This window comes from Zingiber officinale, chromosome 7A (genome assembly GCF_018446385.1).
Source record: "Zingiber officinale cultivar Zhangliang chromosome 7A, Zo_v1.1, whole genome shotgun sequence".
NCBI lineage: Eukaryota > Viridiplantae > Streptophyta > Magnoliopsida > Zingiberales > Zingiberaceae > Zingiber > Zingiber officinale.
Window position 1 is genome coordinate 132,044,874 of NC_055998.1, and position 16,814 is coordinate 132,061,687.

Here is a 16,814-nt window from a genome sequence, read left to right on the forward strand (position 1 = left end):
AACAACGAAGGATCTCAACGGGGTCTATCCACTGTGAATGCTCTTAGAGTGCGTTCGGTTATTATTTATAATTAATTTTGATAGATAATTAAATAATTAAGATTATAGAGAATATAATATAATATAATATTATTTTATTTAATTTTTAGAATACTCATTTTGAAAAAAAAAGATAATCTTTTTTGTTAACTTTATAATCACGTAAAACCTCACATTTTCAAGGTAATAATTTGAGAATCACTTATTATTTAAATTGAACGAGATTCAATAATATAACATTAGATAAAATTATCAACAATAACATTCAATTAAATATTTCCTTAGGTCTTACTACATTACACACACAAAAAAAATTAATCAGGTTAGGTAATATCGAATCTGAGATGATCGATTTAGTTTTATGAAAATTTTTCATTAGCTACTATGGTAAATCGAGAAGTGTTCATGGTGGACGGTTCAAAAGTTCAGTATCCCTTAATTACACGTCTCATTTAGAGAAAAAATTCTTACAAATACGTCGTAAGTAGGAATCAAACCATGAATACTTGAGTAACAACTGAACATCCCTTTTACTGTACTATAGCCCTGGGGTGTCTTATTGCATTACAAGATAAAACTCTAGGATGATTTTAATTAGGGATGTAAATGAACCAAATCGCTCGTGAGCTATTCGAAGCTCGATTCGATAAAAGCTCGTTTGAGCTCGTTTAATGATGCTTGTTAAGATAAACAAATCGAGTTTAAGTTTCACAATACTCGGTTTGTTAGCTCGTGAATACGTTCGTTAAGCTCATAAATACACTTTTAAATAAAAAAAAATTAATTTTGATATTAAATTTATAGATTTTACACTCTATTTATGAAAAATATAGATAAATATATTAAATTTATTTATTAGAATAAAATTATAAATTTTAATAAGAATATTATAATTTTCTCTAAATATATAATTTAATTTTTAATGAATATTTAAATTTATAATTTATATTTATTAAACTCGTTTAGGCTCAATAAAAGTTTAAATAAGCTCGTGAGCCATGAATATATTCAATAAATAAAGTTCGAGCTTGGCTTGATTATAAACAAGTCAAGCTTAAATATTCAAGAGTTTAGTTTAGCTAGGCTCGATTATACCCCAAATTTTAATTGTTTGAAGAATTCTTATTGCTATATTTGTGATGTTCTCATTTGTTCATGCAATGTCACGTTTGTTCTTATAAATTTTAACTATAATAATAATTTTTATTAATATATTCCTCATTCTCTTTATCGATATTTTTCTGTAAATTTTAATGATTTTATTTTTTAAAATAATTATCTCTTTGTTCATTATTTGTTTCAGGACTTTTAAATTTATTATCAAGCATTTTCCAATCTCTAATAGAGTTGCAATTAACTTTTAACTAAATATTTTATCTAATGTTTTCATATATATATACCCATCATCTTCTTGCATATTTTCCATTTGATAATTTTTGGATGTAACGAACGGTAAAAAAACGTGTTGAGAATTTTCATCATATGCAAAAACATAAATTGATTTTTTTTAACTTTTTATAATTCAGATATTTAACTAACCGATTAATCCGAGAGATATCAATTAGATCTAACAAAATTTACTATCGACTATTAAAATAAATCAGTAAGTACAATTAGATCTTACAACTGTTCCATCAATATAATTAATTTCTGTATTTTTTATCAATCAATTCATTTTCTAAATTATTGATATTAATATCTGATAAATTAGATTTATAATTTATTAATATTATTTGCTTTTATGAGAATTCATTATATTTTTCATTTCAGTTTTGATAAATCTATCTATATCCCATCTTTTTGGGATAGAATAGAATTTTCTTCCTTTTTTTTCATATATTTTTCATATCTAGATTCGTATTTTCTATTAGACATATTTATATTCTATTTTATTAAATTTTAAAAATGATTAAAATACAAGAAATAATATATATTCATTTAGAATTGACTACAAAAATGTAGATAATGAATGATATACTATATAAAATCATTAAAGTAGATAACAACTAAATAAATTTTAAATATTGGAAAATAAATAAATAAACAAGAAAGAATATTTTTAACGTGTTATTCTTTTTTTTTACAGTTAAAGAATAAGTACAAAGAGTTCAATTGAACTTGATTATTGATCCTCTTTTCCAAAGATCAAAACAATTTAAGTGCTCGGATCATGACATAGTGGTAAGACATCTAAGTATTCTCGGTTAGAACCCTAAACCCCAACTAATTTATCGAATAAATAAATTATATATATAATTATCTACTTCAAAATCAATCAAATAAAATTCAAACACTTGAATTAAACTTCTATTTTATCTAATAAGTCTCATTGTATCTTGAGCAAAATATTGAAATAAAAAATAATTTCACACATTCCAAATGATTCAGGCCCATGAAAAAAAAATACAAACAAATACATTACAAGGGACATTTTGCTCTAGCAAAACATCCTTTTGCATTGGAAAGGTCAAACATCCAATAAAATATTTCACACCTATTAAAAATTAATCCTAAGATTTATTAGAGCAAATATTAATGTAGACACTGTGAAGGCTATCTTGAGCAAAATAATACTTTGTAAAGAGAGCATTTACTTTTATCTCAATCTTCAATCATCTTTATCCAAATGATAAATCAATCCGAAAGAATATCTCGAAATCTTCTATATCATAAAGAATATCTCAGTGTAATACATCCATAGAAGTGATTCGAAATCTTCTATATCATAAAGAATATCTCATTGTAATCCTTCCATAGAAGCATTTAATCTCATTGTTGCCCCCACATACTGACATAGTTGATTCATGTAAAGATATTGCCAACATATACGAAATACCTTGTTGATTGCCTCAACCCCTATTGCCTGTGCTGTTGATGTTGGGTGAAGTCCTTAATTTACCTCCCTTCCAAACAATGAAGGGTCACCTTGGATGGACCACCTAAGTGACGATTTCACCTTTTGCTGCTAATTTACTCTCATTATTCCTCAACATCAATCCAAAAGGATATATCGAAACAGACTCCATCCATATCAGAAAACATTAAACATGTTCCATCCTAGCATTCTTGAAATTGCACGGCAACTCCATTTTTTCAAAGATTACACAAAAATTATTTATATACTACTAAAATACATTTGCTGGTGAAAGATAGATTTGAAGGTGTCTATTTAAACATTCTTATTTGGCACTCTTTTTATTAGTTCAAAAGAGTAGGATAATCTCTCGATACCGATAATTATGAGCTGAAAGATGAGATAACCTGTTTTGGTTTATATTTCTGCGAATGATCTAATAGTTTTGAAGCCATGGTTCTCTGGAAGGACTGCATTTCCAGGACGAATGGAGATGAGCACATTGAGACCTAAAAGCGCACAATTAATTAACATATACGAATACAATGAATAATAAGAACGAAAGAGCAAACCACGAGTTCGTATGCATTTTGTAGTTTGCCAAAGGCAATCATCCTTGGTGAAAGAAACTTTAATGGAATTAGTTTCTTAGAACAAGTTTGAAGTCTACTCTTTTAAGCTGAAGTTAGAAAGAATACCATTTTATTAGACTACCAGAAAAACCAATTCAGATTTAATCAGTCACGTATAAATCTAAGCTCGATGTTTAAAGCCTGTCAACAATATGGATTTTGACCGAATCACATGATAACTACTTAGCCTATGTTTTCTCCATATTCTAGTATAATATATGCTAAACTAAGCAAGGAATTCCAGTAAAGTATGCACTAACCAGCTGCCTTAGCTGCCACGGCTTCCTGATGGACATCGGTTACAAACAAGATTTGGGATGGTTTATCGACTCCCACTGACAGTGAAATTTCAGAGTAGCTGTGTGATTCTCTTTTGTTACTGTGGATGAGAAAAAGAAGGGTTACTTCTGGCAAAGAGCTTTCTCAGGAACAGAGGAAACATGCACAAGCTTACCCGACCGTGGTGTCAAAAAATCCAGACAAATACCTCCTCAAATCACCATAAGGAGTATTTGCAAATAAAAGCCATTGGGCCTCTCTGCTACCACTTGAATATATGTAAACCTGCAATTCAAACGCCCATGTTTCTTGAAACATGCAAAGACCGACGAATATTTAATAAGAACATCATGCTCCAAGTAATGATCTATGTTCCAAAAACCTATACGAAAAGGACTGGATATTTCCAAGACAAGAAAAGGAAGAAACAACGGCATAGGTTTGATTAAACTTTCTAAAAAAAATAGCCTTTGTGAAACACATAATCTCAAATTTATTATACAATATAATCAATGTAAATATATATATGTTAGCTAGGTATTATGCAAGACTAGCATAAAATTCACATGAAAAAGCAAAAAGATACTCTGAATCTCAAAATTTGGACATTTTAATGAAGTTGGAATAACAAAACCCTTAGAAGATATATGAAATGCAAAAAAGGGGAACTACTAGTATGAGTTGTACCAAATTGAAGTTCAAATGGTGGTATCAATGATACTAACAGTGCAGATGTATGGTTATATTAGTGTATAATTCACTTCACGAATATAACCTAGTTTTGGAATGAAACTCAAGGGAAACGTGATTTGTTCCCAAGGTCAGTAGGTGACTGAAGACCAGAATTAGAATTAAATACTGGTTACTTTATTCTACTGGACTCTTAGGACATATTTGAACCAAGACTCAAATTTAAAATACATTATAAAAACTACAAGATTGTGATCAAAAATGTTGGATTTAACACTGACTACTTATTTTTTTAAATTATGTGCATTGTCCAAGTAAAACAAAACTTCAGATGGTTTATATTATCAACAAAAAGAAACTTCTTGGAAAAAAATCATATTTCTTATCCGAGTTATCAGAGGATTGCAGAAGGAAAACAGAATAAGAGATGAGAAGTTGTTAAACGTTCAGCTGACCTAAATAAGATGCAAGGAGCAATCACTAGATGAGAGCAACAAACTCAAACCATTTCCTGATTATTATTTGCATCAAGAATCAACTTTATTTCCCCACTTTTTGAACTCAAAAGCGACTAACCCACCATCCATATACAGAAACACAAACTAAGCATTAACTAAAAGGATATCACATAGCTGTAAACATATACAACATCAGGATTAACGAATTTCACCTTTATGCCACTTTCATGCCACTTCTTAAGAGCTTCAGGAACATCGTCATAAACAACCCCCTGCAGTTCCTTGTTCTCGAATCCAGTTCTCCAAATATGACCCTGAATAAGAAAAATAAATAAATTACCCAATTTTTTTTTTAAAAAATATGATGAACAAATTAAGTAAAAATGGGTATTTCTTACTTGTAATTGTTTTAAAGAAGTAATTTTCCTATCTGACTTTATCATTGCCTCCACATTAGCTACAAGAGAATCAACAACCTCCTCTTTCAAAGCATCATTAGGTGGAATAGGCAGAGAACCAGATAAGCCCTGCTTCAAATCCTCCTCAACCTACAAAATGAAGTTGTTCTTGATCAAATCATCATCAAAAGTAAAGAGTGGAAGTATACTACTTGGATAAACTTAATATGCATTCTTGGAAAGAAAAAAAAATGGAAGTCAGATCTTACTTGAGCTCGTAATAGCTTAATATCATCCTTAGTTTCATCAGAATCATATGTAGAAGAAAGATGTTTCCTCACATTGTCACGTGCATAAGGGAAAAGGACATCAGTAACAAACGTTATAGGAGTGGTTGTTCCTTCAATATCCAATACAATGCAATGCTGCATGAAGATCAGATTAAACTTAAATTGAATAGATATTAGTTTGGTTAAAGTATAAAACAAATAAAATGATGGCTAAAGAAGAGATAGTTTACTGCCAAAATGATCTGCTGTTCCACAATAGAACATAAGTTTGCATAAATGCGCACAGACAGTAACTACCACATTACAAGAGTTTTGGAGAAACGAAAAGAATACATTAAACTTACTCTTGAGGGATCAGGAACATGTCCTCCATTTGCTAACCCTGAGGTTAGGGGTTTGTTTTTGCTTTGAAATGAACTCAGACAGTTGACTGGACCGTGACCTGGACTGCTGTAATCGATCCCTAGTTGATGAAGCTTAAGTGCAGCATCAAAAAGATAATGATAACATTCAGCCTGAAAAACACCCAAGAAAGAGATCATAATTCCAAAGTAATGGCGTGAATATACAATGGATGGGTAAGAAAATAAAGGAGAATGACTGTTAAAAACGACAGTCGTGGTAAAGCTAAAATTGAGCCATAGGCATGCATGATAGAACAGCATCATTCCAGTTATTTCATACAAAATAACGACGTTAAAGACTGATTTAATTATTTCTGTCAAAGACCCAGATTATACTTGTGGGAATCCCTTGAGGCATAGAGGAAGCTGTAAAAGAATGGATGATAAGGAACTGCTGTACTTGCACAAAAAGGGCTTAATAGCAGAGGGAAGATATTGCTATCAAGGTCATAACAAACCATGTCAAGAGGTTAGTTCACTAGATATTTTGCTAAAAACACATCTCTCCATTGTGAAATGTAATTCATTGTTCCGATAACATAAAAGGAGATAACTTGTGTTTGATACCAGAAGAGGGTATATACAAGCATCTGTCAAAAGAATTGGTTAATAAATACAAGACTATTTTATATTATTTTCTAATAAAAGGTAGACCAGCAAATATGTCTAAGAAGAAACTTGTGTTTGATACCAGAAGAGGGTATATACAAGCGTCTGACAAAAGAATTGATTAATAAATACAAGACTATTTTACATTATTTTCTCATGAAAGGTAGACCAGCAAATATGTCTAAGAAGCCAACTGCACAAAAAGGAGCTGTGGTTACATTTCTTGTTTCAGGAGTATCAATCTAAGTGTTTATCAAAATTTGCTATCCAATGAAATAATTGGATATACAACTTGTGAGTAAAATTCTAAAATTATATAATATGCTTATTCGATGTGGCTAGGCTGCATAAACTAGCTGATAAATGTGCATACATAAAATTATTATCTGTCCATGAGCTCTATCTACGAAGAATTTTCAGTATAAGATCTATATTCATGAACAACTGAATACGTACTATTAGGTTCTGTGGTTTATCTCGTCCTGAGGGTGTTATGTGGCATGCTCACAGCAAATGAAAATCAACAAACTCATACATGTTATATTACATGCACATCAACATGTTGTCTCAGGTGTTAACCACCTCATTGGTGATCTGATCATGTCAAACTCACCAAAGTCCCATCCTCATCTCCACACCTCCTTCAAGTAGGTGCCATCAAGAACAGACATGAGGCAAGAGTAGAACTCGAACTCTACTCTTGACGTGTACATGAGATAAAGAACTATAAAGCTAGCATGGGTATCCTCCATAGAGATCTATATGAGTGAAACCTTCATGGAGTTTGTGTTCAGAGAGGAGAGAAGGGAGATTGAAAACCAGATATAGTGTTTTGAATTGTAACTAAACTACAACATATTTATACATACCCAATTATTATTTGCCTCTATTACTTCATATTATGAAAAATTAATATATATATATATATATATATATATATACACGGTTTTAGATCAAGTTGAAGTACAACCTCAAATCAGGGCTTCATTAGTTTGCTCAATTGGGTTGCTGAGAAGACTAGATTTCCCACTCGGATCAATTTTGATCTCATTGAGTTATGAAAAAGATTGGTGCCTTTGTAGCATCAGTTGCAGCCATCTCTTCAACAGATATCTTTATTGTCAGTTTTGACCCTATGCGTTACACTAACTCCATCCCTCCTTCCATAGAGGTTCATAAGGATGTTGTGGGCTCGATGTTGTGAAAAGCCTTTGAGGTCACATGCTGAATGATATTTGATGCATTCAGGTTAATGTGATGGTATATTTGTGACTCTTTGCTTTTCTCAATTTAGGGATGAGATTTGACTTAATACATGAAAATAGAAATATCCAACTATCATTTCTTTGATCTAAAAACAAAGAAACAACCATAGATTTGGTTCTTGGAATATTTTTTTATTTTGACAAAATTGCATATATGTCCTTATAAATATAAAATTTACATGTTTTTCATTTAAAATTGTAATTTTGCAAAGATATCAATTTAAAATTTTAACTCTTTAGACAGTTGTGTATACATAAATTATTTTTATCAAATCAAGTATTAACTGAACATGTTTTAAATAATAAATGTATATGAATAAAGTTCTGATATTATTTTAATATATATCAACTGTCAAAAATTATAAATTTTAGCCTCTCATTCTCTAAATAAACTTATGCATTATTACTAAAAAATAAAGTATAAATAATTTATTGTTTCAATTTTTTTTTCCTGACTTTTGATGATTAGTATTTTCCCCCTTTTTTCACATTATTTAATAAAAACATATTACCCATGCCAAATGTAGATATTTCAGTGTCTAGCTTTACACAAAGAATATAAGGACCCACAAAACTTATCAAGATGAGCTAGCTGTTAGTGCTTGCTGGTTTACTAATCAAGCCTAATAAAAAAAATAAATAAAGAGGGACAAGGACTTGGTTGTTTATAGACATTGTGAAAGGCTAGCAATAGATTCCATAGTTAGAAGAGTTGAATTTTTGTGTGAGGGTAGAGGACACTTATGGAAATATTAGTTAAGGTAATAAAAATAATTTAATTAACCTGACTATTATCAGTGATAACATTTTGAATAGAGCTAAATAGGAGAATAAGATTCATTGTTGGAACAATCAAAGCTTGATGGCAATACCGCTTTATTAAAAGAAGCACAGCTTGATCATAATGATGTTGTTGATAATGATGATTCAGACTTGATTGTTTATCAAATCTAAGAAGCACAAAGGATTACCTAACCAGCTAGCATCAAGTTGTTGGAGATGGCTTGACAGTATCACACCACATCTTTGTTAATGTACAGCAGTTTGACATGGATGATGAACTAGGGTTATGTGGATGAACTCTTACAGCATTCATTGACGACCTTAAAATTCAATAGAATTTACTGATAGAGAGCAATATGTTGACCAGTACCACACTAATCTAGCTCCAAGAGTCACCCTAATTAAGTTGTTTCTTACATGTTCATTTGCCTCAAGCAATTATTTCGCTTGGAAACCAATCATATCAACCGAATGTTTGATTGGTGGAGTGACTGGAAAATTTTAAGAGGTTTTAAATTTTTATAGGTCTAAAAGGCTTTAAGATTTGTAACATTTTATTTTGGTTAGCCATAGCAAACTAGGTAAATCTAGGTAATTAATTAGTTCAATAATATATAATTTATTCACCAAATTTATGGGGAATAGATTATTTATTTCCAAGTAGGCCAGTGTTAGGACCACAAGATCTCAATCTCTTGTGTAATCATCTTCAGTTTAATAAAATGATCTATGAAACTCATGTGAATTATCAGTTATTAAACTGACTACAAAGTGAGAATTTAGCTTAGATATTGAGTACCAATTAAACCAATATGTACAATGTTTTATAAAACATTGAGAAGTTACAAACATTGAAGCACATGATTAATACCATGTGTGCAAGTTCGATTAAAAAATAGTAGAAGAATGGATCAACTTTCCACTGTATGAGACCCTTTGAGGTTAAGTTTAACCTCAAAATATTACTCTTAATCCTTTTCATTGTTATTTGCCGTTTATATTTATAGTTTGCTATCAAGTGCCCTTAAAACATGTAGATATAATAGGTTAAATACAAATTGTATATTTTGACTAGAAAAGGAAGGTTTTTGCTTGGCTTGCCAACCTTGTGGTCCTTGTCTCATGAGAAAAGTGATTATGGACACAATTGAATTCATTTAACATGTTCTTTGAAGGAATATAAATACAACAAGAAAAGGCAAGTCTAGGCTATAGCAAGATCAATTATTAACTTTCTCTCCTTTAAAGGTTGAAGTTACTATTTCATGCCTAACAAATGCATTGTTGCCAGGTCACACAATCTATTGGTATGAAAATGTTGCACAGAATGCCCGCAATGAGTCTTCCTTGTTATGTGCTAAAGGAAGATGGCAGTGGTTGCCTATGTGGGCAAGATCACAACCAGAAGAAAAAAAAAAGCAAATGCAACTGCTCATGGTAGTTGTACTGTGTGGCAACTACCATTGCCAGTTGCTACCAACCGAAATTTCAGCCCCTCCCAATTTGGTATTTGACATATTAAATAACGGAGTGGAATTGCAATAGAAATAGCCAGAGGAATACTACATAGAAGTTTAAAATAGAATGTTTTGGATAGAGAGGATTGTGAACAAGTTGGATTATCCAAGAAAATTTCATCGAACTAAGTGGTCATTTCAAGTACAGAATCATATAAGGTAAGTGATTCATTTCATTCTATTTCAATTTTGTACAATATTGACAATTATGGTTAATAGTTGATGAGCGCAAGGGAACAAGACTTGAAACCTTAATATTTAACATGGTAAATGTTAGCCACACACCGCAACAAGATAGATATCCTGTTAAATTAACTAAATTCTTAATTCATGTTCAAACTGGTCTGTTTTCTATTTGTAATCAATATATTTAGCTACAAGGCTTTAAAATTTTAAAGGGCACAAGACTATGATAGTTCCAAATCTTCCACCACCAAATAAGTCAGATATATTATTAAGAAATAGAAAGTTAATAAAGTAAAAATCCAATTCAAATTGGCTGTTACGAATTTACATATACAGTAGCAGACAAGTTGCAATGGTTACGGTTACTTCCAGAAATTTGTGCAATGATTTGCTTAGGAAGTAAGGACTGATGAGATTGCCAAATGTGCATATGAATAATTACAACAAGAAATCAACCTGTGTCTTGGCATTAATCCATGAGTCTCCCCAGACATATATCCCATGATTTCGGACAAGCACAGCAGTTGCTTTGGGATATGCTGCCATCTATAAACAACATTAAATAGCTGTTAAAGTTCCATATAACTATTAGTAGACATCGAACTACATTATAAAAAATTAATCATTATAAAACCAATGCAGAACAGCATAATTATCATCTGGATTAACAATGCAGTTTTCAAGTGTTAGAAAATTTTGAAACTTAGTGAAGCTGCATTTGTGGCTGTAAGGACTAACTGATTCACTACCAGAATCTTGAATGTTTTTTTGAAATATATAGGCTCTAGTTTGAAAGCATAAGAATGAAGTTTTAGTGCAAACAATGGCAAAACTTAACATGGTTACACCAGTTAAGATTGCCTGTGTGCATAAGATTTGAGCAACCATAAATTCCCTACATTGTATTAAACAAAAATGAGAACTTATAATAAACATGAATCAATTATCTTGCAACTCATCGAAATATGTGAACTTGTGCTTGTTTCAGAGATAATACACAACTATGCCTTAGAACTACGTATCACACAGAAGTATGTTGAGAAATTGAGGCTTTTAGTAAAAAGCTAAAGATATTTAGAAAAAAGAATACAGCTTCACTAAGGGATTCAGTGAGTTCACGCTCATGTGCAGTATTCTCAATTATCGGAACAACCAGCTCATCATAATAACCATGGCCTTGAATTCCTTTTATCATCTCCATGTGAGTGATCTGCATCAGAAAAACACATAGATAAATCAATGTTTAAAACTACAAAGCAACCAGAATTGGATGTCTACAGAAGTAAAAAAAAAAATTATGTTAACCAAGCTAGGATTTAAAGAAGCTCAACTAACAAGCTCCCCCTCCTTCCTTCCCAATTGGCAAGGATAGTTGATGAATTAATTTCATTTGTTTAATTTGTCTGGACTCCATGAACTACATTTCCAGTTTTTTTCCCCCAAAAGTAATAGGACCTACCACCCAGATAATCCATTCCCTTTCTTCAATGAAAGTTATGCTTCTCAATGGGTTATACAAACATCACTAGCTTCTTGCAGCATACAGGCTTCCTCAAGGTTCAGTCGTCACCTAAAGGAGAGGCACATTTAGTGTTTGTGCCTTGATGGGCATTGCTTTGCAATTTGCATACATGGCAAGACTGACAAGGCAGAAGGGGTGTTACTGAAGGCATCGCAAGTGACAATGCCATCATTTGCATGAGCAACTGAGGGAATTGTCAGTGCACAATTTCATGGAGAAAAGTATAGGAGGAGCATTGGGGTTGGTGGTAATAAGAGTAGAGACGATGAGGTGACATCATCAGGATTTTTTGGTCATAAGGTGTGGACAAGGGGAACAATAGGAAGGAATCTAGGTTGAGCAATGGCAACACCATGGAGAGATGGTATATTGAAATTTATACCATGAATTAGTTTAGCTTATTGGACCTACTTACATTGAAAATGATTTACTTTATTTGCAACTCTACTATTCTAGAATTTTAATTTTAAATGACCAAGAAACAAGGTATATTTTTATATTCCATGAAGACAAAGGAATTCCATTCAAGTAAGAATTAGAATAACTAATTTACACTCTCCAATTTTAACAATATGATTACGAGCTTTCTCAATCTGAATCTACAAGATGAATCAGGGAACAATCATTCAACCAAAATGCATTTAGAGGGAATGATTATGAAAAGAAAGTGGAGTTATCTTGATTTAACCTTGAGCTCCTTAGTACCTTTCTCTTGCATAAAGCTCATTATTTCTTGGTTAAATCACCTATTGATTTGTGGATAACTCATTCAATTGAGACAATCTAAGGGTCTGAAAAGAATAAATTATTTTTAAGCCAGGATTAAATGCAGTATTGCTCAAGTCACTAGTCAGCAATCTTTCATTCAAAATTCTCACATAATCAAACTATTTCTTTTTGGCCAATTAACTTTAAAAGACTTGGTTTTGTGTGCAACAAAAGATTAAATGAAATACATTGATTCAAATCCTGATACAGGAGCAACTTTACAAAATTGTTAGTGCACTAGAAAGCTATCGCACTGTAACCTACTCCACAACTCTTTTTCAGCTACTGATTAAAGAAGAAATAAAATAAAATAAATCCATTGTGTGTTGGCTGCCGTCATTTAAGAGAATTGAGGCTGCTGTTGTTTAAGAGAATTAAGAATTAAGATTTAGTGTGGATTCTTGGAAATAGCCTCTTGCAAAGCAAGTAAAGCCGCGTACAATAGACCCTTCTCCAAGATCCTGCATTGGCGGGAGCTTCGTGCACCAAGCTTTTTTTTTTTTTATATTGTGGATTCTTCAAATAGAGATATGCACATCATGTGAGATACACACAGGGAGAACAAAAAAGGAAAACAATGGTAAAGAAAGAATATGGAACTTTACTAAAATGAGCTAGAAAGAACAGTAGTTGCATTAATTTCAAAACAAATAAATGAATGCATTTGTCACAAAAATTTAGATCTTACTCTGAACTCCTTCGCTGAAGGATTGATCATTGTTATAAGGCAAGACTCCATTCCGTGACTGTGAATACAAGCCCCAGCATTGCGCATTAGATATGCCTACAAAACAAAATAAGTAAAATATAAGCACAGTAATATGCTAATAGCAGACGGCATATATCTCCAATTAGGAAATTTTAATCCAGATATGGTTAATTGATCCAAAAACCAATTATGAAAAAAGAAAAACATTGAGAAAGATCCAAGATATTAAAAAATGCATCACATGAACGTTTTTTTTTTTTTTTGAACCAAAAGTATTTCAGAATCTCAAGGCAATTTGACATCAAGAACACTCCAAATTCTCATTATAAAGGAAGATTTATAATAAATAAAAGAGCCAAATTCATTTTTTTTATTAAAAAAAGAAGGAAAACTGAAACATGAATGATGAACTAGTAGACAGGAGCTGCCATATATTCTCTTATCTTGGGGGCATGGTCTCAACTTCTACAGATGACTGTTCTTCAACTCTTTTGCCCCTTTTGCAATAGATTTTATGAGGATCTAAGACAGTATACTATAAACTCCATCACTCAAGTAACTAACAAGCTATGATGCATGTATCTGCATGATCAGTAAGTTTGTTGCTAAAAATCTCAAACAATCTACTGAACGCACCAAGCTTCAAGGTTTCTTCCAATGTTGCTAAAGCTAACTTCAACAGAGATTTCTCGTGTATTTCTTTCCAAAATTTAGTAGAACAAAGAAAACGGAGAAGAGTTACCTTCATGAAGAGGGGAGCGCAATCAGAGCACTTAGGGGGCTTGTGTGGGTAGGGTTTCGGCGATGGGGCAGACAGAACATCGCCACTTCCAGACATGACATACATATCCTCCGGCACCATCCGCTCCTTCTGAACCCCTGACCTCGATCGAAACCAACAAAAGCATACATCGACGAATCATTAGAACTCGAAAAATACAAACTTTGATGTAAAAGAAAAAGGAAAAAAAAAAAAAGAATCAGAGTAGGAGGAACGATTCACTGAAACTGAAGGGCGTTGAGGCATACCAGAAGGGGACATGACGATCAGCTGATGGGGCTTAGGGACGGCATCGTCGTGGACCTTGACGGTGATGCTTCCGCCGGTCCCGGTGACCCATCCGAGGTTGTAGAAGTGGCGGCAGAGGTCTGCGACGAGGGCGCGCGCCTCTCCCACGGCATGGCCCTCCAAGTACGCCTGCGAGTTCAGAAGCGGGAGCACGTCCTCCGCAGTCGCCGCCGCAGATGCCATCACTTTACCGAGATCGCTCGCCAGTGAGTGATCGAATCTTTATGCAGTGAAGAGAGGTTCGATTGCCTACGCAGCCCTCACACCCACGCGGAGAAAAGGAGGAACAAAATTATCATCAAATATAAAATATTTGTTGTTTAAAAAAGCAAATAATTAGTATCTTACATTTAAATTTTATTTATATTCGCATTTAATTAATCAATATAAAATTAAGTTGTGTTTAGAAACAATTTAATAACGAGAGTATAAATATGAAAGATAATACAATTATTACTAAATAATATATATACTTGCCACAATAGTGAATTTTCAAAGAGAAAATAAAAGAAAATTGAAGAATTTTACCCCGCATATTATTCCAGAAGACCAAAAGAAATATAAATTTATTAAGTGGTCAAATACAAAAATCGACAATTTCCCAAAGGTGCATCACAAATGCCTAAAAGCCGTACCTTTTTTTTTTTTGCTCTCTCTCCTACCATCACTTTTATCTTTTCTCATCCATTGAATTAAATTAAAATTTTCTTTTTCTTTTATATAGATGCAACAACTGTCATATTAATTTTTAAAATTAATATCATAATTTAATTATATCAGTATTATTATAGTATTAAATTTTAAAAATTAGTACCACACGACGATGCTAATTTTTAAAAATTAACATTGCGACAATAATATTGTATTAAGTTGTGATATTGATTTTTTAAAAAAATAGTAAAGAATGATATATTTAGATTCTAGGGCACTATATAAATTCATAGGAGTTGGAATAAGTTTGATCGAAGTACTTTAGGTCTGTCAATAAATTTTAATCGAAACTCATTGATAGAACGGGAGATTTGAATTTTTGAAAAGTTGACATATAATTAAAGAGTATAGTGCGTTAAAGGTATTTTTCGTGTTCATACCTAATTCAGATATCCTTATGATAAATTATATGCATGTATTAATTGATTTAAAGTCATAAAAACTTTGAAAATCTTTTGATCACACTGCTATTAATGGCTTCAAGTCAATATTTTCAAGGCACATATAAACTCTGGGGCACTTGAAATGAGTACGATCGAAGCTCTTTAGGTCCATCAAGAGATTTTGATTGAACCCTTTTGATGAGCTTAAAAAAGACTTTAAATGATATTTTTTCATCTTAAAACTAGGTTGTTACAAGTTGCGCTCATAATAAATGTAGATCTCTGAACGAATTTCAACTAAAAAAATTATGCTTCGTTCTGATACCCGAGTTAAAAGTTATAGTCTCTAAAAGTAAGCAATTGACATATACATTTATATAACTTATCATAGGAATGTTAGAACCAAGCATATACACCATACATACCTTTACTTCACTACCCTCTTCCATTACATATAAACTTTTTAGAAATCTAAATTTTCTAGGTTCATCAATAAGTTTCAGTCAAAACTTATTATGAAGAGCTCTAATCGAATTCATTCCAAATGCTACAGATTTTTGAAGTACCCCAGAGTCTATATGTGCTAAGAAATATGATCAGCTTAAAGTCATTAACAATAATGATCAAAAGGTTTTAAACTTTATAACTTTAAGGCAATTGACACATATACATAACTTATCATAGGGATGTCAAAACTAGACATGAATATTATAATTACTTTCATTGCACTATTATCTTCAAATACATATCAACTTTTTAAAATCCAAATCTTTTAGATCCATCATTGGGTTTTAATCAAAACTCATTGATGGATCTAAAGAACTTCGATCGGACTCATTCTAATTCCTATGGATTTCTGTAGTGTTCCGGAGTCCAAATATGTCTTCTTTACTATTTTTAAAAAGCAACATCACAACTTAACACACCAACACCGTCGTGGCGCTAGTTTTTAGAAACCAACACTACAACAATACTGTTGGGTCACTCTGAAGCTAGAGGGGGGGGGGGGGGGCGAATAGCTTCTCTCTCTTTTGTCGATGATGATGTGCAATAGATAAACTCGACGTAAAGCTCCCCAATGCTAACAGGATGGATTTACTTAGTATCCACCTCATGAAGAGGTAACTAATCCAAGGATTCGACCCTCACTCACACATCCACTATGAATATACTCCTTCACAAAAATACTCTGAAGGTGGAGAAATCTCATACAAAACTCTCAATGTAACAAGAAGAAGAGAGAAGAAA

At 32.1% G+C, this 16,814-nt stretch overlaps 1 protein-coding gene across 1 annotated transcript; it reads right to left on the reverse strand.

The window, feature by feature from the left end:
* Positions 1–3,047: 3,047 nt before the first annotated feature.
* On the reverse strand, positions 3,048–14,759 carry LOC122002619 (probable bifunctional methylthioribulose-1-phosphate dehydratase/enolase-phosphatase E1 1). The gene is made up of 12 exons (XM_042557847.1): positions 14,433–14,759; positions 14,146–14,282; positions 13,383–13,478; positions 11,495–11,614; positions 10,861–10,950; positions 5,985–6,155; positions 5,620–5,775; positions 5,351–5,500; positions 5,165–5,266; positions 3,980–4,089; positions 3,786–3,904; positions 3,048–3,402 (listed from the first exon to the last, which is right to left on the reverse strand). Exons 1-12 carry the CDS (start codon positions 14,653–14,655, stop codon positions 3,311–3,313), a joined length of 1,566 nt encoding a protein of 521 aa, XP_042413781.1. The 5' UTR covers positions 14,656–14,759; the 3' UTR covers positions 3,048–3,310.
* Positions 14,760–16,814: the final 2,055 nt, after the last annotated feature.